The 24,921-nt window shown below is 47.4% G+C and overlaps 1 protein-coding gene and 1 long non-coding RNA gene across 6 annotated transcripts; one reads left to right on the forward strand and one right to left on the reverse strand.

Annotated features, from left to right (window-relative positions):
• Positions 1-228: 228 nt before the first annotated feature.
• On the reverse strand, positions 229-12,233 carry TMEM128 (transmembrane protein 128). 4 transcript variants are annotated; one of them, XM_035005313.1, is made up of 5 exons: positions 12,034-12,233; positions 10,381-10,522; positions 6,444-6,602; positions 3,700-3,808; positions 229-422 (listed from the first exon to the last, which is right to left on the reverse strand). In XM_035005313.1, exons 1-4 carry the CDS (start codon positions 12,128-12,130, stop codon positions 3,709-3,711), a joined length of 498 nt encoding a protein of 165 aa, XP_034861204.1. In that variant the 5' UTR covers positions 12,131-12,233; the 3' UTR covers positions 229-422; positions 3,700-3,708. The 4 variants fall into 4 exon arrangements, with proteins under 4 accessions (XP_034861204.1, XP_034861203.1, XP_034861202.1 ...); XM_035005312.1 differs by lacking the exon at positions 229-422 and adding an exon at positions 2,106-2,296; XM_035005311.1 differs by lacking the exon at positions 229-422 and adding an exon at positions 2,106-3,531.
• Positions 12,234-12,352: 119 nt separating this feature from the next.
• Positions 12,353-24,699, forward strand: LOC118010716. Of its 2 annotated transcripts, XR_004679308.1 has the most exons (5): positions 12,353-13,251; positions 13,648-13,800; positions 15,577-15,578; positions 15,795-15,983; positions 24,097-24,699. It is a non-coding gene; the product is annotated as an uncharacterized LOC118010716 (long non-coding RNA). The 2 variants fall into 2 exon arrangements; XR_004679307.1 differs by lacking the exon at positions 24,097-24,699 and having other exon boundaries at positions 15,795-16,060.
• The last annotated feature ends 222 nt before the right edge of the window (positions 24,700-24,921 follow it).

Consider the following 24,921-nt stretch of genomic DNA (forward strand, 5'->3'; position numbering starts at 1 on the left):
ATCCAAATAGAACTACACTCCGCAGTAAGAGATGGGGGCGGGAGAGCGAGGGAGGATAGGTGTTTTCTTGCAGACTCTCTCCAGACATAGAACTTGTGGGTGCTGTCACTAGGGCGCTGTCCTTTGTCCCCCGCCCCAGGCCCCTCCGGAGGGTCAGAACCAATGCTCTTGTTACAGGGTTCTTGTCTCACGGGGTCAAAGAATGAATCTCACGGACACAAAAGGGTGAAGCAAAAGTTTATTCAGTGAAGGTGGAAACAGAAAGGAAAGAAAAAGCCCTCTCAAGTGAGAGGGGTCCCGAATGGGTTGCCACTGAGGGCTTTTATGGTCGGTCTTTTATAGAAAATTGATCAGGGAACTTCAATCTTCTTGACGTCACCACTGAGAGCACCATGATTACTTCTCCTTTGAATATCTCGCCTCTGAGGTTTAAGACAAACGAGGTGCTCTGGTTATGTTCCCTCATCTCTGATTTCCTTACGCCTCAGCATTTTGGGGATTTTTGGTGAGCCTGATCAGGTAGCCCCCTACCTGTCTCTCCCTTCCTAGTCCCGCCTGTCTCTTACTCTCATCCTAACTTCCAGGGTTCGCAACCGCAACCCTGCACTGGACTCCCCACATCACTGACTGACGTGGCTGACTCTGACCTCTGTCTGACCTTGCTCCTCACCTTGTAATGAAACTCTCACGTGTGTGTACCCAGACTGGGCTCGATTCTGCTCACCTTTTCCCACTTTCCTGCCCGCCTTTTCCCACTCCTGATCCTGAATCTACTTGGTCTTTCGTTCTCTATTACCATTAATGGAGTGAGCGCCTACTGTGTACCAGAAACCTACTGTGTACCAGGCACTGTAATGGGTGTTTTGTTTTGTTTTTTTTAAATTATTTATTTGACAGAGAGAGACACAGCGAGAGAGGGAACACAAGCAGGGGGAGTGGGAGAGGGAGAAGCAGGCTTCCCACAGAGCAAGGAGCCCGGTGCGGGGCTTGATCCCAGGACCCCGGGATCATGACCTGAGCTGAAGGCAGACACTTAACGACTGAGCCACCCAGGCGCCCTGTAATGGGTGTTTTGTAAACATTATTCCTACTATCCACAACCCTACAAATATATATATTTTTTAAAGATTTTATTTATTTATTTGAGAGAGACAGAATGAGAGAGAGCATGAGAGGGAGGAGGGTCAGAGGGAGAAGCAGACTCCCTGCTGAGCAGGGAGCCCAATGTGGGACTCAATCCCGGGACTCCAGGATCATGACCTGAGCCGAAGGCAGTCGCTTAACCAACTGAGCCACCCAGGTGCCCCCTACAAAACAAATACTGTTCCCACTTCACAGCTGGAGAAAGGTTACTACTCAAGGTCCGGTCATGGTAGGTGCAGGGTGGGATCCAAGCCAGACACAAGTGGTGAATGAATCCCACTATCAGCAGAAGTCCCTTTTGAGGGGGTGGGGTGAGGATCAACACCACAAGGCGTATGATGTTTGGGTTTAACATGAACATATTTGCATTTTAAAGTGTGAACAGTGTCTTCCTGAGATCTTTAAAGAGCAGAGTAGACATCTCTAAGAAGAAGCCCTATTCCTTTAGTTAACTCTAATAGCTGAAAACAAACTTTCCAAAACCTGTAGTAAGAAAACTCACAAGAAAGTTATAAAAATATTTTATTTAAACATTAAGGAAAAAATTATACATACTTAAAAATGATTAAAAAAGGATTTAAAAAATTATACATACTTAAAATGATTAAAATGATAAGTAAACAAATGCTAGAAACACAGGAATTTACACATGATGAAATCTAAAGTGATATGAACACATAAAATGCTTCCAAATGGTCCTCTCACCTAACAAGACTATTACAAAACTGAGAAATATAGTAATTGCTGAAGCTGGGTTAAAGGCACAGGACACGATCATTCCTTTATATACACCCAGTGATCGTATACAACCAAAGAGCAAACAACTTATTTGCAATTTTGGGAGGACATCATGTACCTATAATGAAACGCTGCTTAAATGTTTACACCAATACTTTCGCCAATGATTCAAACAGATTAACACTGCAAACCAACTACTTCTATTTTGAATTTGAAAAATTCAATAATTATTGAGTTTAAGAACAGGCAAAAGAGCTTGAATTTATTCTGATTTCAACCAGACTGCAAAGTTAAAATTTTTCCCAGGAAACCACTCACTTCCTAGATGCAAAAACGCACTGTAGCATTTCCATTACGTCTGCGAAGCTTTCAGCCAGCTGGGGGTTGAAGCGTTCACACTGACGCGCTCTAAAACCTGAGAGGAAACGAGCATTGATATCCAATGTGAGACATTCTATCTTCAGCTTCTGGATCTGTTGTGAGAAGCGCAGTTTAGTCCACATGTCTACAACATCTCTGGCTCTCCATTACCAAATATAAATTCACATCAGCAGGATGTCAAAAGCTCCTGAACATGTGTAAAAAGTCAAAACAACAGCCAAAAATGTTAACGACACCTGAGAGAAGGGGAGTGGCAGGACACGTGGTCAGGTGAGGCGACGTCTTGTGGTGACACACCTGAACCGGGAGAAAGGGCTACAGAGAGGCCAGGTGGCCCCGGACACAGCACAGCATGTGGAGGGGACTCTCCACCCCAGCGCGGTCAGGGCCATGACAGCGACGACTTGCAGCCCGGGAGCAATGACATTATGTCCGTTTCTCCTTTATGTGGGTACAGTGACTCTCCTTTAAAATGCCGAAGTTGGGGGCGGGGCACGCCTGGGTGGCTCAGCCAGTTAAGCACCTGCCTTCAGCTCAGGTCATGATCGTGAGGTCCTGGGACTGGGCCCCACGTCAGGCTCCATACTCAGCGGGGAGCCTGCTTCTCCGTCTCCCTCTGCAGCTCCCCCCAACTAGTGCGCTCCCTCCTTCTCTCTCTCAAATAAATCTTTAAAAAGAAAAAATAAAACTCCAAAGGGAGCACATGCTGTTAGCTGAAGCCAGTTTTCTTTAGCACTCCAGTCATTTACTTAGTATATATTAACTTTTACTTCTCTGGGCCTGTTTTCATGCCTGTAAAGTGATGCACCAAGTAGATGTCCTCCAAGCTCTGAAGTAAGGGACGGGAAGGGAGGGGCTGCCTCGGTCTTTCTCCCCATGTCCCTCAGCATGCAGAGGGAGTGTTCTCAATACATATTTGTGTGATAAATGAGTCATCTGATACTCGACAAACAGACCCCACTGTGCAAGGCAGCGGGCCCAGGGGGGCAGTTGTTGGTGGAGAGGAAGAAATCCTATAAGGAACATGGAAGGAAAAGGTTGATGCGTCGTCCGTTAGGAAGCAGCCAGAACAGTCAGAGTGGGTTAGAGTGCCCATTCTTCCTATGTTGCCAATCCGTCAGAACGACCTGGCCAGTCGTCACGTGTGTATCAGGTGATGGAAGCTGACTTCAGGAGAAAATAACCTACAGCGTGAACTTTTCCATACTGGAGGGTGCAGATACTGTCTTGGTGACATCTCTGAAGGGTGGGTGCCATACCGAAGAAGCGCTAAATTATGCAAAAGGAAAGGGGCCTCAGTCCCTTTCATCTCAGAGTTCAGTGAATAAACAGTTGCTAAGTAGTCTGCCATTGGTGGGCCGCCACCTGAAAACTGTCATAGAGGAAGTCACTGTTCCAATGAGTTCAATATTAGAAATACCATTCCAGAACTCCTACCTTTAGAAGTCATCCAAGGAGTGAGATGAGCATCACAACCCCCATGAACTGAGTAAACAACACCAGCGGGGTGAGGAAGGACCACACATGCCACAGAGCAACGTTGAAGCTGAAAAGGACAAAGCGCACACAGTTAGCAACTCCGGCTGCAGTCTACACACACAACCCACGGTGGAATCTAGGAGAACCCACTGTTCCTCAGTCTGGGGAAGTTTACCTAGCCAGCAACTTTATATGCATGTCATGTTTCTCCACCATGTGATTTAGCCCAAAGTGGAAATATCTCAAACTCTTCCGAAAGTATTTGGAACTGGAACCGCTAAAGGTCCTCCCATGAGAGCTGCCCAAGAGGAACCCGAGAGTTTAAAAGTCAGTGTCTGTGATGGAATAGGAATGACAGCGGCTACTGCCTTTTACGATCCACACGCCATCAAACGATCACGGTCAAAACAGTTTCAAATATTTTTCTCTTAGAAACAGAAAGAAAAAATAATCACTTATAAGTTGCTATTAAATTTCCTATTGAGGGGTGCCTGGGTGGCTCAGTCATTAAGCGTCTGCCTTCGGCTCAGGTCATGATCCCAGGGTCCTGGGATCGAGCCCCGCATCGGGCTCCCTGCTCCTTGGGAAGCCTGCTTCTCCCTCTCCCACTCCCCCTGCTTGTGTTCCCTCTCTCGCTGTGTCTCTCTCTGTCAAATAAATAAATAAAATCTTTAAAAAAAAAAAAACAGTAAAAAAAAATTCCTATTGAGAAAAACACTATTCCTGTCACCAAGGTAAGAATAAGACCGCTTCTAAGTGCAAATGATTTTTATGGACTAAATTTGCCGAACCAGAAGTTACTTAGCGAAAACTGTAGTCAATTAAATTAAGATTTTATTTTAATGTGTAACACTTTGATAAAGAGAACTTTAAACAGCTACAATCCCACTGTTCTAAAAACTAACATTTCTGGGGTGATCTTACTCATATAATATGAAAGAGCACACCTGTCCACCCACGTCACTGAAGGGTTAGTAATGTCCACATTACAAGGTAATAGGTGTCAATACCCTTTAACTTCAAATACAGAAAATTCATCATAAAAAACATGCATTTAAACTGAACATGTACAAAAGTATATGGTTTTTCCAAAATCAAAATTCACTTATTACAGAAAAAGGAAAAAAGCTACAGGAATATACACAACATGTAAGAGTAGTTTTTCTCTCTGCCTAGCAGGATCATGGTGACTTCCTTCCTTTGTGTTTTTCTGTAATAGATTTTTCTTCAGTGAGCAAGTATACTTTTATACACATTAAAAAAAATCAATGTTTTTCACTGAATAACTATTAAGGACACTGTGGTGTTTTTATAGCAGCAAAACAGTAAGAACAACTCTAAATCCAACAAGAGCGGGTTAAATAAATCCTGGTTATGTCTATGTAATAATTATGTAACAATTCAAAACAACAAGGCACATCTGTATGTACCAATATGGAAGAATTATCAACCACACGGCTCCATTAAAAAAAAATGAACACTTTGGGAAAGAGGTGGCGCTATTTACTGAAAGTGGAGCTACGTACAATCTACGAGCCAGCAATTTCATTTCTAGAGATATGTACACACACATGTGTGAGCATGGATACCTCCAAGAGACACGTGTGCACCAGAGTCCTAGTCCATAACGTTAACAGCATCCTTAAAAACATCACCAAACTGGAAATAATCCAAATGCTATGGACAGTAGAGCCGAAGAGCTGGGATTCAGTGACAGGCTGGAATGCTACCCAGCAGTGAGCAGCCGTGATGCACAAGGCAGATCCAACGGGAGATGGGGTGACACAGGATGAGACTGAGACATGAGGCAGGAACAAAAGTGAGGCTTCGCACACGCCCATAAAGCCCCGTCCAAACCACAACTCCACTCATGGCGACGCGTTTTCTTTCACGATACGGGAAAGACAGCAGCTTTCCCTCTGTCTCTGAAGTTTTGAGCAGGAGAGTAATAAACAGCATACATAATAGTGCGTGTAAACCGCCAAATGTAAAAGAACACACCATATATGACTCCATTTCTATCAAGTTCAAAAACAGACAAAACAAAAATAAGAGTATTTAAGAGATGCAAAAGAAAACAAGTCCCACACAGGTCGGGGCAGTGTCTGTCCCTGGGCAGGAAGGATGGTGCCTGCGGGTGGGGGTGGGATTCTGGGGCTGGAACGGTTCTCCTTCTTGACCTGGGTGGGCTTTCATCAATGCATCTCTTAACTCGTTCAGCTGTACAATTTAGTGTTTTCCACTTTTTTTTTTTTTTTAAAGATTTTATTTATTTATTTGAGAGAGAGAGAATGAAAGAGAGCACATGAGAGGGGGGAGGGGCAGAGGGAGAAGCAGACTCCCCGCTGAGCAGGGAGCCCGATGCGGGACTTGATCCCAGGACTCCAGGACCATGACCTGAGCCGAAGGCAGTCGCTTAACCAGCTGAGCCACCCAGGCGCCCTGTTTTCCACTTTCTATATGTTTATATTTCACAACGGAAGTGACTGAAAAAGCAAAATGCAGTATATATATAGCATGTCACCATTTGCGTATTAAATAGCTAAATATATAAAGAAAGATCCTACTGGAAAGGGACTCCAAGACCAGCAATGACAGGAGGCCATTTTCCCATTACTCCTTTCCTTTACATTTTGGACCATGTACATCAGCACCGATCAAAAACCGTTTTATTCCTGTTAGTCATTTCAAAGTTAACTTACCAAATCCCAGCCGCGATAAAAGTAGCAGTTGTGATGGGTATCAAGGTGGGGTACTTGACGTCATAATCCTCAATTCCACGACACCACTCCAGGTAGAGGATGCAGTAACATGCAATCGACAGGCTGAGGAGCAGCAGGGCGCCGCCAACGACAAACCAACTGCGAGACAAAAGCGACAGGAGGGCTGACAGCACTTAGCGAGCGAGCACACGTCTTAAACGTTCTCACGGACAGCCTGACAATCGATTTTCACGGAGTATCAGCTGGGCAAGGGGCCCGGAGGGACCCACCGCTCCTCAGTCCCAGCTTTCAGAAGGCCTCTATCTACTAGGAGATGGGGTGAGACAGGAGGCCAGCACATGCAGCAGCAAGAAAGTGAGGCTTTAAACACTCGTGTGCTGCGCACGCTCCAAAACCACGACCCAAAGCACGAGCGAGCTCACGGCGACGTGTCTGCTTTCACGATCCAGGAGAGACAGCAGCTTTCTGTCTCTTTCTGAAGATCTGAGTGTGACAGTAAGAAACAGGGACCATGAACTCCTCCAAGTCAAGGAGGGTTTTGGGGAATACGGACAATCAATTTGGAAGACGGTTTCTTCAAACTGCCTCTCACAACAGGTTTCTTAGGGAAACACACCCATTTTGAGAAGAGCTCCAACCCTCCGAGGGGCAGTGGCTTTTTCTCACTTCTCATTCTACCCAAGAGCCAACTCTGCGTGTGAAGGCAGCCTCCTCGCCTCTGCTGGTCAGGGGAGGAGGCCAGATTTGGGGAACAAAGCCCTTCTCCTGTTTCCCAATGTCCCCATTATCTTTCGCTTCTTTGAGGGGAAAACACCAGTGTTCTGCATAGATGAGAGAGCGGTCACAGAGGGGCTGGAACAGTCAAGTGACACTGGCAGTGAGTGCACATCCAACCGTGGCAAGGTTCCAGATTCCTTTAAGTCATTTTATGACGCTGGGTTCTGGGATTAATGATGAAAGGCGGGAGGGTGCAGCCTTTCACATCTGCTGGTCTGGGTTTGGATCTCAGCTCCAGCAGGACTAGTTTTGTGGCTCTGGGCAAATTACTTAACCTCATGGGGCTTTGGAAACATTACCAGGACTTATAGAATAGCTGTGAGAGTCACACAGCTGCTCAGAAAAGTGCTTCCCACATAGTTAATGCCCAGTGGTAATCATCACTATTCCAGAGGGGATCCATGAAAAAAAAAATAATTCCATGTTCCTCTTCAAGGAGGTCTTCAAAGACCTCTCTTCCGCTAGTGTGCATTCTCAACAGGGGCGATGTTGCCCCCAAAGTGAGGAAATAATCTTATTCTTTCTGCACATACAAAGCACAGATACTCATACAGTATGTAAGGGGGCACTAAGGAATAGCATGTCTTGCAAAGGCTCCTTAGGAGGTGCTAACAAAGGTTGAGGAACACCGTTAGTGACCTCCTTGCTTGGTCAGGATCCTTCTGTTCGTCCGTTTTTAACTTCATATAGAATCCTAGCACGGCCATGGAGTCCCGATATGGTAGAGGACAGAAACAGCTGAAGAACTTGCCTGAATCAAAACGATACCGCAAGTCAGTGGCCCTCAACCCTGGGTGTGTATCAGTCATTGCAACATTCCAAAAGGAAGCTAACTTGCCCCAGCCTCCCAGATTCTGGCTGGGTGGGTATGAAGAGCCTGGGCATCTGGGATGGTAATTTCCATCGTAGTTTTAATTAGCTCCTTGGTTGACACACACACACACACACACACACCCCCAGCAGTTTCCTAAAAATTGACATTTTCAAAGCATCATGATGTTTCACTTTAATGCTGACCTGTCTCTCCTGTCTTTGAACATATAATCTTACAACCTTGCATAGATTAAAAAAATGTTTTTGAGAGAGAGAAAGAGCATACGCCAGCTGGGGCAGTGGTGTGTGGGGAGGAGGGAGCAGAGAGAATCTTAAGCAGGCTCCATGCTCAGCACAAGGCCTGACGCAGGACTCAATCTTAACAACCCTGAGACCATAACCTGAGCTGAAAGAGTCAGACCCTCAACCGACTGAGCCATCCAGGTACCCCTAACCTTGCACAGATTTAAAGAACCCTAATGCCTCGAGCTTCTGAACTTGGGCTAACGGTGGGGCAAGAAATAAGCAATGACCTCAGGTATCAGAAGAATGAACCATATGCAAGAAAGCAGATCATGGCCCGCACTCCCTCCCAGGTATTGCTCTCATCGCACGGCTCCAACTCCCCACTGCTTACTGAGGCCCTCAGCAAGAATCCAGGGCTGCTCAAAATCCTCAGCCTGTGGGTATCCGTTCATGTCTTTTTTATCTAAGGGGACGCTTTTCTGAGGCCAGGTCTGTGACTTCTACTTCCTTCTCCTGCTCCAAGGCCTGGCTCCAGATTCCGAGTCCTGGCTCTGCCACATGACCATGTGTGCCTCCAGCACCTTTTACGTGTAACTACTTATCCCTTACCTCACCAATTCCTTAAACTAGTGAGAATACTTAATATAAGGCGACAGAGGTAAATCCTGTGCATAAACTTACACAGCACCCACCACATGACCGATTTATCCATCCTGGACCGTAAGGGACTGGTGAGGGGCTAGACATGTGCCTTAATCATCGCCGTCACATCACAGGCTCTCATGACACATCTGAATAACAAAGATACAGCTGCTACTGCTGGTGGGCAAAGTAACCATTCTCTCTTTTCCCAGCCCAGTTTCTAAACCAACTGAGAGACACGCAGGAGTTAGGCTGATGAGGTCAACTGTCAGCTTTTTTTTTTTTTACTGATGGAGCTACAGGAAGATGGCTTTGGTGACCAGACATACCCACCAGGCTCCAAGTTGATGTGAAAACCTAGAGACCCTCGCATGTCGGGGCTGCCCCCAGAAATGACGGCAGAGAAAAGGAGACTGGAATCTGTGCTTCCAATGGGCAGCTGGATCCCAAGAGAAAGAAGGTGCTGAGCGACACGTCTGGTTCTTCATCCCAGATCATTCAGGGAAGGAACAAGGAGGGCAAAGGGCAGAAAGATGGGAGTGTTTAAGGAAAGCTCCAGCTCACAGGAATGAGGAAAGAGAGAACAAGCTCTTTCCCTCCAACAGTTTAAAGTCCCATATGCCTTTCTCCTGACTGCGTGCATCTCCTGGCTCTCCCTCCAATGGTCACCGATCTTCCTGAAGGACTTCGAAGAAAAGGTAACGTGGGATCAAACAGTCCTATCCACACCTTTCTAGCCCTGCTGCTCCTTGTGAACAATTGTGCTCTCATCCTATGCAAACCACCCCCCAATGCCAGTTCCAATGGTCATCAACATCTCCCCCTCTTTGTTCTGCTATGGGGGGCCTCCAGAATATTGTCCAATGTTCAGTGAGGACTCAGACCTAATTCACAACCTTGTCCCCCATGTCAGCTCCTGAGATTATACCAAAGAGATCCCAATCCTCCTGAATGACTGATGATTTGACATCAGCTCCCAACTCCTCCCTTGAGTGACATCAACTCTACTTCAATCACTCCCTGTAGTTACCTTATTAGCTGTAACTACTCTCTGAAAACAAGCTGAGACCCAGTTCTTACCACAGTCCTCACCCCCTCCTCCCAGTGCTCTTACACTTTATCTTCAGAGAGACCATCAGGCAGAATCTTTCTTCTTCCATCTTTTACAAATGGATTAGGTTCTTAAATTCACTACCTTTGCCATTCTACAACACACTTGTGCTGAAAGGCATACTGAAATACTTCCCAGGCTCATACGTTCTGCTGTTCATGTCCAAAGCACACACTCTCTTACTCACCTTTGTATCACTAGTACCTCTAACACGGTGCCTGGCAGGAAGTAAGAGCTTTGTAAACATTTGCAAAATTCAACTGACAAAACAGAACATGAAAAATAAGATGATGGTGCTTAACTTAGAAAGCAATAAAGTTTTCTCACCTATTAGTGTGAAAGTTTTCTTTAATGGTTTTAAAGAAATCAACGTAGTAGGTCACAACAATGGATGCCAAAATCCAGAATCCAGAATGGATATTAAGTCTTGGAAGAGGTTTCTCCTTTTTTTCAACAGCTGTAGAGGCTTCTGCAAATAAGGAAGATTTTAACTTATCAAGTTACCATAAATTTATAAGGAAAAAAATAGCTATTTTAAGCTGGATAAAATAATTTCCTGGACCTTTCCAAAACCCAGATTCTCTCCAATTACAGTACCAATTTCTTCTGAACAACCACCCAAATAGGTTTATATATGTAGAAGTAATTAATAGGAACCTGCCATAAAACATGTTCAATATAGGAAACTTTTTCCCTCTAAACGGATTTTAAAATCAAATTTACAATTATTATCATCTTTTGGAAAGAATGACACCACCGGGTAGTGTAGAATTTTAGTATTATGTTTCATATATTGCCTAAGAAAGCAGTTAGTCTTGTTAATTAAGAAAAATGCAGACATCAGACATTACAGCACAAAATGGACTTGTAATTTCCCCCAAAATACTACTTTTAACTACATATTTTAATTATTGCAAACAAACACAACCTTTTGAGGCAGCTCAAAAGTGGCAAGGGCACACTGGAGGTCTAGTCTTGGCACAGTACTGTCTAGACAGGTGATGGACAAATCAAATTTCTTCCATTTGAGACCCAATCTGAAAGAAAAGGTGGCTCGGGTTGGGTCTGATGAGTTATTTCTAACAAGTTCACCAGATGAGTGACATGCCCTCTCTCTCAGTTCTTGTGAGAACCACTGGAATACAATTGAGGTGCCCAACCTTTAGCAAGCTATCAGAATCCCCAAGAGAGGCATGTTCATATTATAAATTCTGGGAGATAGCCTCAAAGTTTATAAATAAGCATGCCTGGGCGTGATTTCTGTTCATTTTTAAAAGGGTAATAAATGTACATGACTTACAACATACAGGAAAACAAGATCCGCAATGAAATCTCCTATCCTTAACCCTAGTTTTTCGACCCCAAAGCAATTACCAATACCAACTTCTATGAACTCTTCCATATTCTACGTATTTACAGGAGAACACACATCACACGTTACCAGGTTCGTACCCAAACGGTGGCATACCATACTTTGTTCTGCGCTTCCCTCCGAAAATCATCCACCCTGGTAAAAAAGAAAAAAGTCTGCCTGCTGTGCCATGTATGTATTTAACCAGCTCTCTGCTTATGGGCAATTAGGTATTTTCAGCCGTTCGCCATTACAAGCAAAGCTGAGGTTAAACAAGTTGCACGTACGCCGTCGGGTTTTGGTAAGAGTGTAATTCTTCGGTAGATTCTTAGAAATCCAACCGGACGGCATTTATTTTAATGGATATTACGGAACAGGTGTTAAACCAGCTCTCCTGAGAATGCTGAAGCGCGGCTGGGATGAAGATGCGCGGGGCTACGCGATCACTAGGAATCTTTCATTAAGCTAAGTCCCCGACTTGCAAAATCACTTGGCAAGCCTCGAAAAACAAAACCCGGTCCCTCCTGCCAGGGCAGGGCTGCGGGAGGCCCGCGGAGCCGGCCGTTTCCGGGCGCCTCGACTCCGGCCACCTGGGCGCGGCTCGGGGCGCGCCCGGGGGAGCGCCTCACCCGGCCCGGCGTAGCCCTCGCTGTCCAGCGGGGCCTCGGTGTCCGGTGGGAACAGGTATCGCCGCCGGAGCTGCTCCCGGGCCCGCGGAGCGTCCATCTTGGCCCCTCCCAGAAGCGCGACGGAAGTGACGCAATCGGATCGCTGCAGGAGGAAGTTCCGCGGTCGGATCCCCGACGGCGGACCTTCTACTGTGAGGGGTGGGGATTATGTAGTCTTCGAGGTTTTCGTTGGTGAGAATCTTGGGTGGGGCCGGCTTCGCAACCTCCAAGTTCGAGTACGCAAACGTGATTTGAATTTCAAAATACCGATCCTGCCCCTCCCTGCGAAGCGCCCGCAAGTGGATTCCGGCCTACGGATGCCCAGAAGGACCAAGCTTACTAACGCCGCCGAACGCGTGCCAGGCGAGGGGGCGCGGCTCAGCGGCGCCTCTTTCCCTCGGCTCTTTGCGGCCCGAGCCTCCTCCGACTGCCCTGTTCCCAAAGCGTCCTAGCACCCCGGCGTCTGCTCTGCGCCTCCTCTTCGGGAGTCGCCCGGCTAGACTTGAAAGGGCCAAAGGCAGCCCCGGGAGGACGAGAGGCCAGCCGGCCTGTCCCAGGTGCCTGCTGCCGAGCCTCGGGCCTGACCCCTTCCGCTTGGATGGGCTTGGGCAAGAGACAAACCTGTCTGGGCCTGGATCCTCTTCGGCACCACGGGGGTTATAGCTGCCTACACCTTGGATCTGTTGTGGGGTTTAAGCGGGGAGCACCCCTGTGTGGTTCATGTTAGCCCCCCCCTCCTGACTCGTGAGAAATTGCTCCCGCCGGGAACGTGGGAGCCAAATTTGTACTTGCCCGGAGACCTGCCGCTTCGCATCACGCCCCTCAACCAAAGAAAGAGACGTGTCACGAACTCCCCGGCTTTTCTCTAGCAGTAGTCCGGCTCATTACTCTCCTACCCCGTGCTACGCATCACGCGTTGAGAAGTTCTGTGCGTAACCACTGAAACGTGATTCCTGAGCACCTGCTCCTTGCCGGGAACTGTTAAGACCCCGTGCTCCGCAATGCAGGTAGAGATGAGTAAGGCATGGCGTTGCCCTTGCGCGGCTGCCGGACCAAAGACGACGGCAGAGAACTCCTACAGTGTAGTGCAGTGTTTACAAATGTACAGAAGCGGGTTTTTTTATTAATTCAGTCAGCATTTTCTGAGCAGCTGCATCCGCTAAAGTGCTGGCGACGGAGGTGAGTTAGAATCTAGTGGAGGAGTTGATTTCAATACAAGGCCGTAATAGAAATACTGTATGTGGGGTTACGGAGGCACCAAATAAAGGGCGGTGTGCTCTGCTGGGCGTGTGGGCAGCAGGGACAGTGGCTTGAGGTGGATTGAGTACGGGGGTGGGTAGCCCAGAAAGCAATCCGGGAAGTAAAATTTGAATTAATAAGCACTCCGGTATCTTCTATATGTCATGAGTATTTGCAGAAGAGATGTAATAAATATTCAAGAGGAGAATGTCAAGTTTCTGCTGGCTGGCTTCTGTCATTCCTTCAGCTTTTCTAGCGAAGGAGCAAAGGATGTAACAGCTGGGCAGATCATATGGCCTTTGTACACAATACCTCCTTTTTTCTTTTTCTTTTCAGACTCCTCAAGAGCCAGGGTTCATCAGTTCAGAGCCGGCCGAGGTCTTTGCCCTCCCCTCTTCTCTCTCTTGTACAGGGTTAGAAGCCTTGTCAACAGGAAGTGAGTTCCTCCTATCAAATACAGTCTTCTGTTGATTGTCTCCTTGCAAAAAGGTCAGTGCTGGGTCTCCCTTGTAACTGAATAGTCCCCAGAGCATCACAGTGATTCCAGGGTTTCCATATGTAGTATGTTCAGGTCAGATCCGGTTTCCCCTTTGATGGTTTCAGGGTCTTTGTATTTGGATCTGAAGTCCTTTTAGCCTTTTTCCCCTGATATTTTTAATGGCACTACTCATACACCATAATGATGATACTTAAAAGCAGGTTGGAAAAAGTCCAGTATTTAATGACTGTATTTTCATTGCTGGGGCCAGTTAAATAAGTTCTTAACTGTGTGTTCTGTGTACCTTAATAGATACCTCATATCAGATTGCTACCAACCAAGGGATTTCATTTTCAATGTCAATTACTTATGGGGAAAAATGAAATTGACTATGACCTTTGCTGGCTCTCCTTAGCAACTTGGTTATGTCCAATGTGTTTATAGACCTTTGATTCCTGGCTCCATCATGATGGGTCCTTGGGCAAGGTATTTCATTGTTCTAAGTATCAGTGTCCTCATCTGTGACACAGTAGGTAGCAGAGTGATGATAAATGTGTACTGATCGCTTAGCCTAGTGTCTGGCATGTGGTATGCGTCCAAGCAGGTAGTTACTAGTCACTACTACTTACTTGGCTTTCCAGATCCTGCTCACCTCCTGATCAGTTATTCCCTTCTCCATGGGCTCCAGAAAGGATTCTTGTTGTGATTTTAACTTCCGCTTGTGCTCTCCCACCTGATTGTGGGTGACAACCATATCACCCACAATCAGGTCTCAGTCAGGTTCAAGATCTCATGACCCTGAGATCATGACCTAAGCTGAAATCAAGAGTTCAGATGCTTAATCGACTGAGCCACCCAAACACCCCGTTTCTGCCATTTTAATTTTCTTTTCTTTATTAACAGTTTTTTTCCCCCACATATTGTCTATTTGCACGTCATTTTCCTTTGGGGATTTTCATTCTTTGCTTGTTTTTATGGGTCAGAGATGCCCAGTGCCTTGCAAACACCTGGCACGTAGCAGGAATTTCATTGGCCGGTTTTCACCTTGACCCTTGGTCACAGTTGACTGGTCTTTACTGTGAACACACATCCCTTCCTCTGAGAAGCTACTTTTCCTGCTCTCTATAGTAGTCCTGCAGAGTTCTCATGAGACTAAGCCTGTCCTAGGGGAGGACCCCGGACCCAAACCGGACCTGACAGTCCCTGGGACTCGGGCTGGGGCTGTTGGGAAGACCTCCTTTGTTGGTATGATAAGCTGGGAAGTCAATGTGGTCTTGGGGCTGCCCATGGAGGAAGGCTACCTAGGAAGGAAGCTCTGAGATGCAAGCCAAGAGTTGTTGGTAGCATCATTTCAATTCCTGACTCCAGCCAAGCCCTGGTTAACCTAGGTAAGAACACGAGCTCTGGAGCTAGCTGCCTGGCTGACTGGCGTTACTGATTCTGCCATGACTGGCTGTCTCAACGTTGGGCACGCCACATATCCACTCTTCTGCCTTAGTTTCCTCGCTTGCAAAATGGGTTAAGAATAGCATCTACCTCACAAGATTGGGTAGAGATCAAAAGTATCAATACATGCAAAGCATTTAGAACAGCGTCTGACGCAGAGTAAGTTCTCAATAAGTTTTATCCTCCGTTATTAGTCCATTGCTGAGACATCACCGATTTCTGAGCCAAAAAAAACCACCAAAAATCATTTTTTAAGAAACAAATGCTACTTAAGTGGTTTTGTGTTACCTGCCCCCCTGAGTCCGGACCAGTCAGCTCTGTCCTCCTGCTGTGCCGTGTAGCTGTTGCACTGGGCCCAGCCAGACGGTGAGCAAGTCCAGGAATGAGGTCAGACGTGCAGAACTCTGAGGAAAGCGCCTGGCCTATGGGAAGTACTCAGTAAATGTTCGTTTGTGTCTCTTGGGATACCGCCCTTCATTCCAAAAAGAAAGCCAGTTAAAAAAAAGTTTTTTAATTTTATAAGCAATGCAATGAAGTATAGATTTCTCTTTCTGCACAGCTGTTTCCCTGATTAAAGCTGTAGAACTGGAATCACTACATAAAAAGGCATGAACATTTTGAAGGCTTTTGATCACTACTTTGAAAACAACCCCCGAATGGGCAGCCTGCGCCACTTTGCACGCCCACCAGCAGCAGGTGGGAGAAACCATCTTCAACGTTTGCACCAACAACTGGCTTGATGATTTTGGTAAATTTTTCCCAAGTGATAATGGGAGAGGGGTGTCTCTACCATTTTATTTGTTTTTTATTTTTTAAAGATTTATATATTTTAGAGAGAGAGAGCAAATAGGGGGGTGGGGAGAGGGAGAAAGAATCTCAAGCAGACTCAGTGCTGAATGCAAAGCCCAACACAGGGCTCAATCTCACAACCCCGAGACCAGAACCTGAGCCAAAATCAAGAGACAGACACTTAATCGAATGAGCCACCCAAACACCCCGTTTCTGCCATTTTGATTTTCTTTTCTTTATTAACAGTTTTTTTTTTTTTTCCACATATTATCTATTTGTACATCATTTTCCTTTGGGGATTTTCATTCTTTTCTTGTTTTTACAGGTCAGGGATGCCTTTGAATATCAGATCTGTGGTCATTATGCTTTTGTCACTTTACTGTTTATCTTTTAAGTCTGATCACATTCATACCTATGTTTAGTTTTGTGTTTCTTCACTTGTAGCTTGTGGTGAAGGCAGAGTTGGGAACGAGTCCGCCGGGTGGGGTGTAGTTGGAAAGTCCTGGCAGGTGGAAAATGCTCAGTCACTTAGGGGACGTACCACATGATAATTCTACCTGAACCCTCGTCAGATGGACCTAGTCATGCCCTGCCTGTTTGTTAGGCAGCTGGCTATACCAAGAGAGGGTTTTTAGTTAACCACAACTAAAACCAGCCCTAACCAGCCTAAGCAAAACAGTAATGACAACCATAGCAATAACCGTTATGATCATAAAATGCATGTGCAATTTTTTTTTTAAGAAGCCTTTTGGAATTCCTCTGAAATATTTTACAAGATTAGAAGGAAACTAGGATTTCAATCAAGTCTGGGTGAGGATAGCTCCAGGAGCGCCCACATGACTCGGCTTTGAGGATACCGTGTGTCTGAGATGGTGGTGAGCCTGCTGTCACCCTCTGATCATTGCCACACCAGGGCACACCAGCTTCTGACCCTCGGCATCTGTGTCACTTTGGGGTTTTCTCTGGTCGCGTCCTCCTACAGCAGTGAGAGGTGGAATTCTTAGATAAGGGAAATCAGTGGGAGTCCAGAGCCCTGCTACCCAGACAAGAGCTGCTGCCCGTGAACCTCTAAGGACAGGCAGTGTGCTGTGTTCTGGGTTACAGTGTTGGGGAGAAGAGTGGAGAAGCTTCCTCCAAGCTGCTAGTGGGTCAGGTAGCAGGGAGGTGATCGGCTCAACCACAAGATCAGGACAGGGAAACGGAACATTCCTAAAGCTAAAAGAAGGAGGGGGTAGGGGTGAACTGGCCCAGAATGAGAGGCCAGGTAGGCAGGAATCCTAGAAGGTGTCCCCAAGCATTCCTGAAATTTCTGGCTCTGTGGCCAATTTGGGAGCAATATTTGGGTCCATTGTGTTCTGTGGGAGGACAGTCTCTTGTTTTAATTGCTCACATTTAAGTTGAGAGCCTCTATCAGGCTTGCAAACCTAGAGAGTAGAGGTGTGTCCCAGCTGACTACCCTCTCTGATGCCCAGAGTCCTCCAGGCTGTTAATGCCAGTCTTGTCCTTGACATGTCTAAATCATTCAGTGCCCAGAATTTGGCCTGTTAATGGTGTGCATGTGATCAAATAAAACAAGCTCTTTTTATTCCTTTAAGAAAACCCACGTATTTTTAATACTATAGTCTACCTCACATTATCATGCATTTCCACTAAGTAAAGAAACATAAAAGCCCTATTTTAGCCATTTCTTGAAAGCTTAATTAGAAGAAGGGATACAGGCTAAATGTACTCAGAAATCCAGTAACCCCAAAGTACATAAATTGCCTAAAACTCTGAAAGGGGCTTTGAGATCACATGACCCATTGTGGAAACCACTTGGAAATCCCTGGCCTGGACATTTGCTTAAAAAGCTTTACGTGGAATGTCTTTATAATGATGATCTAAATCATCAATGCTAAGAAAAGGCAGGTGGGGGCGCCTGGGTGGCTCAGTTGGTTAAGCGACTGCCTTCGGCTCAGGTCATGATCCTGGAGTCCTGGGATCGAGTCCCACATCGGGCTCCCTGCTGAGCAGGGAGTCTGCTTCTCCCCCTGACCCTCCCCACTCTCATGCTCTATCTCATTTTCTCTCTCAAATAAATAAATAAAATCTTTAAAAAAAAGAAAAGAAAAGAAAAGGCAGGTGGAAACAAGGAGGGGGCTCCTGACCAAAGGGAAATTTGATCAGGAGAAAAAAACAATGATGTCAAGGAGATGGCAGAGTTCACATCCTGATTCTGCTACTCCTGACGTGACCTGAGGCAAGTCACTTAAGCTCTCTGCATCTCCTCATCCATGAAATGGGTGCATTACACCCCCCTCCTGGATTAGTTGAAAGATTTGTGAGATGTACAGATACAGATGTAGATGCAGATGTAAAGGGCTTAGCACTGTGCACAATACGTAGGCGACTCCATACGAGGGACCCACTGTCATCGGGGAGGTGGCATCTAGGCAGTGCGGAAAGGCACGTGGTCTGTACCAGTGGGGCAGCAGCAGGTCCCAGCAGTGCAGCCTTGAAGGGGTGAGGCTGGTGGCCTTCCCTTAGGAAGAGGTCAGGCTATGGAGCGGCAGGATGGATGGATGCTGATGGAAACAGTGGCTGTCTTTGACCAGCACCTTACCTGGAGGGACTAATCCTCACAGCAACCATGTGAGGTCGTCACCAGCACGACTCCCCTTCTATACACAGGGAAACTGAGGCACGCAGCTTTTTTATTCAGGGATCTGAGGAAGCTTTACTTTAGTCCCTTGATAGAAGGATTAAACGATCTGTTTGGTAGATTCACTGTAATTGCTGAGTACATACCTTATTTGTCAGAGCCGAAAGGCCCCTCATCGCCCGGGTCTTGGCCCCCCGCCTCATAGCTTGTGAAGTGGAGTGTGGACGTGAACCCAGGCAGGTTTGGCTTCAGAGCCTCAACTCTGAGCTGCCACGCTAAGCTGGCTCTGAGGACTCACAGTGTCTCAGGACATAAGCTGTAGAAAAGTCAGAGTGCCCAGAGCTCATTCCTGCCGGATCCTGGCTCTGCGGTGCTGGGCCGCTTCATTCATTCAGCTAGACACAGGAAGGGAGAATGTGGTGACCTGATTGCCCCTATCCTGCCCGGACCCATGGCAGACATCGCTAATCAATCACGGCATTTCTTACCCTTCCTAAGCACCAGGGTAGGGCCTCCACATCCTGAAGACCACCAGAAAATCACCACCAATTGACTAGTGTCAATAGGTGAGATAAAATCTAGTTGCTGTACCTCGCATGAAGTCTTAAGACATGCCAGACAATGGTACAGAAATGCAAACTGGGGGTTGCTTTTATGCCAGTAAGAATCTGCCTGTCATTCCTTAAGACACGCAACACATGAGGACCGATGCCCTGAAAGTCACAAAAGCAAATATGCGAACAGAGCCATAGGGAAATCCTCCTGCCAACCTCAGGAAAATGAAGGCATTACGAGGTTGTACTGGAGGGCGAATCCTCGATCGCAGAGGGTCCATTGGACTCTACACCCTCCTTGGGCATCACCCCAATGCCGTGGCCACAGCTCCTGAGGAAACCTCACGTTAAAAAAGCAAAACAAGGGGGATAAAATCCCAGCCTTCTGAGATTGGTGGTGGAGAGCAGAGTCCCCGTTCTCGAGGCCACATCACGAATCACAGCACCAGGGCCCTGACGAGGCTGGAAGAAGGCCTGGTTTCAGGGACCAACATAGGTGGGCACAGAGAGCCTTGAGATCACTGCCTGCCGTCATGACAGTGATTGGAAACTACTGGCGCCCCTTAACCCACGATTCTCAAACTCGTTCAAATACTACTCAGCTATTCAACTACTGAATAGTATCAAAACCACTCCCAGATCATAGAGTGCCAGGTGCATTTGTGGAATATCATGAAATATGGATAAATTTGAAAAATGACCCAGTGCTATAAAAGTTTATGGCCACTCCCATAGCATCTGAGCTAGAATCGCATGCATGGTGACAAATGCCAAGAGGCTGACGATTCTCCAGGCAGGGACACCTTAACATTGAGAAAGTTCTGTTGCCTTGACCTTTTTTTTTTTTTTTTTCTGAAACCTGGAAGAGGGACGGCCGTTTCCGTTTTAGCTATAAAATAGCTCTCTGTTCAGGATCTACTTGGTCAGAGCAGGGAGACCCTAGAACATTACCATTAGTATCCCGATGTAAAGCTGATGCCAGGCCCCAAGAGCAGTGCTGTTGGAAACTAGCCAGGAGAGCCGAGGCTTTGCCCACCTTTGATCTCCAGTGGGGAAATCTAACATACGGACCACCTCGGGCCTCCAGCACAGGTCGGCCTGAGGTCCCCGGGAAGTCAGAGCGGCAAAGTCTGTGTTTCAGCAGCTCAGTACCCGCTCTGCGGCCCAGCCAAGGCCTGACCTTCCGAGCCATGTCCGACCTTTCAACTCTGACATCGGCGTTTACTCAGCAATTACAGCTTAAACCACCAAAGGGGCAGTTTAATGGTTTATGTCAAAGGGAATAAATTAGAGCCTCCCTGGATCCCATCACAAAAAGAACTGGATGAGTCTTTGCGCTCGAAACAAAGAAACCTCTGTGTAGCAGGGCGTACAACTGCTTTGTACCCAAGACGGAGAGTTAGAAGGGAGGTCTGAGCCCAAATTACAGAAGTTCAAAAATCTAGGAAGTGAGCTAAGCAGGATCCTGAATTTCTTTAAATGCTAAAAGGGCAGTGGTAGAGTATCTACGAGGATGTCATCCTTTACGAGGGGGGTTGCTGTGCTGATTCAACATCACTCAAGACAAATATGTTGTGAAAATTTGGAGATAGCGTTTTCTGCCGCTTGATAATCTAGCAGCAACCCCCAGTGACTTGACAGCACTGAGTGGCAGAGTTATTTTGAGAAGATAGACACAGAGATGGTAATTTGAGAAGCACTAAATTTCAGTGCACTTTTGGGCAAAACAAACTCACTTGCCCTCATGCACTGAGGGTGGCCCTATGAACTGGTGAGAACGCTCTGGAAAACCATTGGGCCGCATCTCTTAAAGTTGAAATGCAGCTGATGACTCCGTGATCCCGCTCCTCGGCAGACACTCAGCAGAAAGGAGAAAGCACTGTGCCTGCACCAGGAGCCTCGCAGAGGACACCGATGTCGCTAGAAATCCAGCTACCCTGGGGCCAGACGAGCGAGTCATCGACAGAAGGGATCAATGCTGGGCATCCATAAAGACAGCGTACGTTCCCGCTACAGAGAACACGGTGAATCTCACAGAACATTGAGTGAAGGAGCCAGACATGAAAGGGCACATGCAGTAGGATTCCACTGACTTGAAGTTCAAAACCAGGCCTAACGGATCCGGGCCGCGGAAGGGAGGATATGGCTGCTTTGACTTGGCTGGTCATGGCACAGCTGTGTGCACTGGAAAGAGCCAGGGGCCCGGAGGGTGGGGCCTGTCGCCGGAGCCTCAGACAAGCAGTGGAGAACCCTGCAGCTGTGCATACTTCATGTCCTCGAAGGGGAAATACTTGCAGACACCTGTGTGCTGCTTTTTCATTCCACTCTTATCTAGCCCGGGAGTCAGTACGGCCGACAAGAGCCCCCAGGATTCAGGGAGGCTACATAACCTGCCCAGGAGGGGCCCGCAGCTAGTGAGACACAAAGTCAGATTCCGCGGAGGTCTCACTCTGGCACATGGAGCCCCACTGAGAGCACATCACCTCGTGCTGCCTCCCACGTGGGTGGGGGTGGAGGTCTGGAGGTGACAGTGGGTCCGGTGGCAGGAGGAGAAAGACGGCCTAATACAGCAAGTAGGTGAGAAACCCCTTTAACAATCAATCCAGGGGGGCTTTTAATGACCCAGCACCCCCATCCCCACCCCAGGCCCACATCCAGTACGCCCCCATGACATGTTTCTGGGCTTGCCTCGAGGCGGTTTGTCTCCCCTTCCCTAAAGACAGCATGGAGCCTGGCCCAGGGTGGGCGCTCCCGTATCACCTCATTAGTTCTTGTGACTTACCTCGGTTTCAGTGACAAGAGGGCTCAGTAACCCAGGGCTACTGGAGGATCCAGGTCCAAACATGTTTGTGAGGAAAAGCAAAACCCAGTGCACGCAAGACAGCTTCCCAACAGAATCTCTTTCGATGTGAAATCCCGCTACGGGCTTGGGGTGTGATCTGTCTTCTGACCCCGAGAGTGGCAAGCTCTCTCACGTGTACCCACTCTTCTGCCAAAATCCAGCTTTCTGGAATGAAGACAAAGATGAACTACACAACCCACCTCTTGTCCATGTGTAATTTAGGAATCCGTGTAAAAGGTAAACTTTTGGTACCTAGTAAATGAGAACTAGAACATGCCCTCTGTGGCTCACCTTGTAGAAAAGAACTTAGAAGGCCTGTTAGCCATTTCTTGAAAGCTGAATTGGAAGAAGGTAATAAAAGCTGAATATATGCTAAGCTCTAGTGACCACAGAGTACAGGGAAATATATAGAATATGCCTTTTCTCTTAGATGAATATAATAATTGATCTCCAGTTTCCCATCCACCAGTGTGATGGTGGTTCCGTATCTAGGCATGAGTCAACAACGTACGGTTATCTACTCTGCGCTGGAGTCCAGCTTCATCACTGAGACAAAAAAGAATAACATTGGCCAGGAGGATCAGTTTTCAGTGGTGGAATAAAGAAGGAAGATGCATGGTCCATAGCTTTCACTAATGGAGACAAATTTGATAAAACCTCTGATCTCTGAAAACTTGCCTCCTTCAACTGCAGAAGTGCTATCTAAAGAAAACAACAATCTGTATCAAAGACTGCTGCTTCCCTCCCGCCCCCCGCAATTCCGAGAAATCTATTTTGGAAGAAGAGAGGTAATTACAGGCTAGTGAGATTCTCAAAGTAAAATTTTTTTTAAAGATTTTATTTATTTATTTGAGAGAGAGAGAGAGCATGAGCGGGGGTGGGGGACAGGCAGATGGTGGGAGAAGCAGACTTCCCTGCTGAGCAGGGAGCCCGATGCCTCGCTGGATCCCAGGATCCGGGGATCACGACCTGAGCTGAAGGCTTAACTGACTGAGCCACCCAGGTGCCCCTGTACATCTTCTTTAGAGAAATAGCTATTCAAATCCTTTGCCCATTTTTAAATTGAGTGGTCTTTAATTTGGATTAAATTAAATTGTCTTAATAGGACCTGGGCAGCTCAAGTTTTAACTCTGAAAGAGAAATAGTATGTTTAGGATGAGAGCTTTTCAGAAATATTCATGAAAGTCTGCAGGCCTGTCAAAATGCTATTGACCTTGACTTTTATGAGCTTATTCTCACAAGCATACTGTGAGGCGGGTTTCAACAGAGGACTGGGAACCGGGGTCCTTGAAAGCCTCTGTCCTCAGATTACCTTCCTGCCCCACGGGAGCAAGCCGCCTGTACTCGCCTGAAGCAAAATCAGTGTGGAGACCCCCGTGTGATTTTGCAAAGTGGTCATGCAGGGTTCTCCACATTAATTTTGCTATCTTTTAACCTTTCTCCCATAAATGCCCCTCTGTCAGCGGCTGCTGCATTCTTAGGCTTCTGCATCGGCCCACGTCTAGCTGGGCTGACTAGTCGGTGCAGAGGGAGGGGCAGCCCTGGGTCCAGTCCTGCTTGGCCTCCCTCTCTGTGCTGAGCTGTGGCTTCCTCATCGGACCACAAGATGCCTAGTGTGCCTGACGTTAAGGAGGGCCCAGCCCGGGACAGTCACACGTCTTCACCTTTTGGAGCGAACAATACAGCCCATCTTCTCCCAAATCCTGCTTGTCAGCAGCATCATGGAAAACGGCAGTGCGCACGGCTGACAAATGCCAGGCAATGCCAGAAAGTAAGGTGTCCCATACGAAAACTGCGGTGTGTCCCAATGCATCCCTGGCGGGCTCAGGGATACCCGAGGGCCAGACCCAGCAGACCAGCATGGAAACAGGCAGAATATGGTAGAATTCAATCTTACACTCAACTTAGACATGAAGCTGTAAAGCCAGACACACATATCATTACATTGGTTTCTAAAGTCCCCGGGGCTCCAGTGTTGTGTTTGAGTCCAAGTCAGGCAGGCAGCTGCCAAAACCAAAAGGTGGTCTGTGTGCAGGGACCTCGGGAATGGTCTGCGGATTGTGCCCCTCGCCAGACCCAGAGGCGTGACTATACACCTGGGGAGCCCTTCCCACCACCAACTGCACCACTGAAGACATCTCTCCATGACACTGACCATCAGAACCCGCGTAGCTGGCCTTGTTTCTTCATCCCTGTGGGGCTTGAGGGGACTGAGAGGCCACCTCCTCCTGCCCTGGTGCATGGGCACTGGGCTAGCTGTCAGCCACATTGCTGCCGGCTACTGCCAGCAAGTTCTAACTCGAGAACCTTGGGTTAACAGACGGGATGACAGCCTAAGTATATGTTTTCCTTAATTTTGCCACATTTGCCCAATCCTGCCTTAAATGCATCCCGGTAAAGGGGCGCCTGGGTGGCTCGGTTGGTTAAGCGTCTGACCCTCGGTTTTGGCTCAGGTCACGATCTCAGGGTCGTGAGGTGGAGCCCCGCATCAGACTCTGTGCTCAGCAGGGAGGCTATTGGAGATTCTCCTTCTCTCCTCCTCTGCCCCTCCCCACCACTCCACCCCCACGCCGTGCTCGCAGGCGCTCGCTCTCTCTCAAAAATAAATCTTTTTAAAAAATGCATCCCGGTAAAGCTGACAAAAAATAAAAACCAGCCCAGATCTTGAAATGCTGTGGAGCTTGCACTTGAACATGTAACTGGGGGGGTGGGGGGTGGGGAGGAGGTTCACAGCCCCCACTGTGCACGGGGAGGACAGTGGGGCCAGAAGGCCTCCTGGACTGCACTCAGGAGTCCCTCATTGCGTGTGTGGTCTGGGTCAAGCCTCATTTTCCCCTTGGCTTTCCAGAATGTCTAAAGC

Source organism: Mirounga leonina, unplaced genomic scaffold, assembly GCF_011800145.1.
Source record: "Mirounga leonina isolate KUSES-001 unplaced genomic scaffold, KU_Mleo_1.0 Mir_129, whole genome shotgun sequence".
NCBI classification, from domain to species: Eukaryota; Metazoa; Chordata; class Mammalia; order Carnivora; family Phocidae; genus Mirounga; species Mirounga leonina.

Coding starts and splice junctions, on each gene's coding strand:
- TMEM128 (XM_035005313.1), bottom strand. CDS start 12,130: ATGGACGCTCCGCGGGCCCGGGAGCAGCTCCGGCGGCGATACCTGTTC. Junction 6,603..10,380: donor GAAAACTTTCACACTAATAG/GTGAGAAAACTT, acceptor TTTGTCTCGCAG/TTGGTTTGTCGTTGGCGGCG. Junction 3,809..6,443: donor TTTATCGCGGCTGGGATTTG/GTAAGTTAACTT, acceptor TGTCCTTTTCAG/CTTCAACGTTGCTCTGTGGC.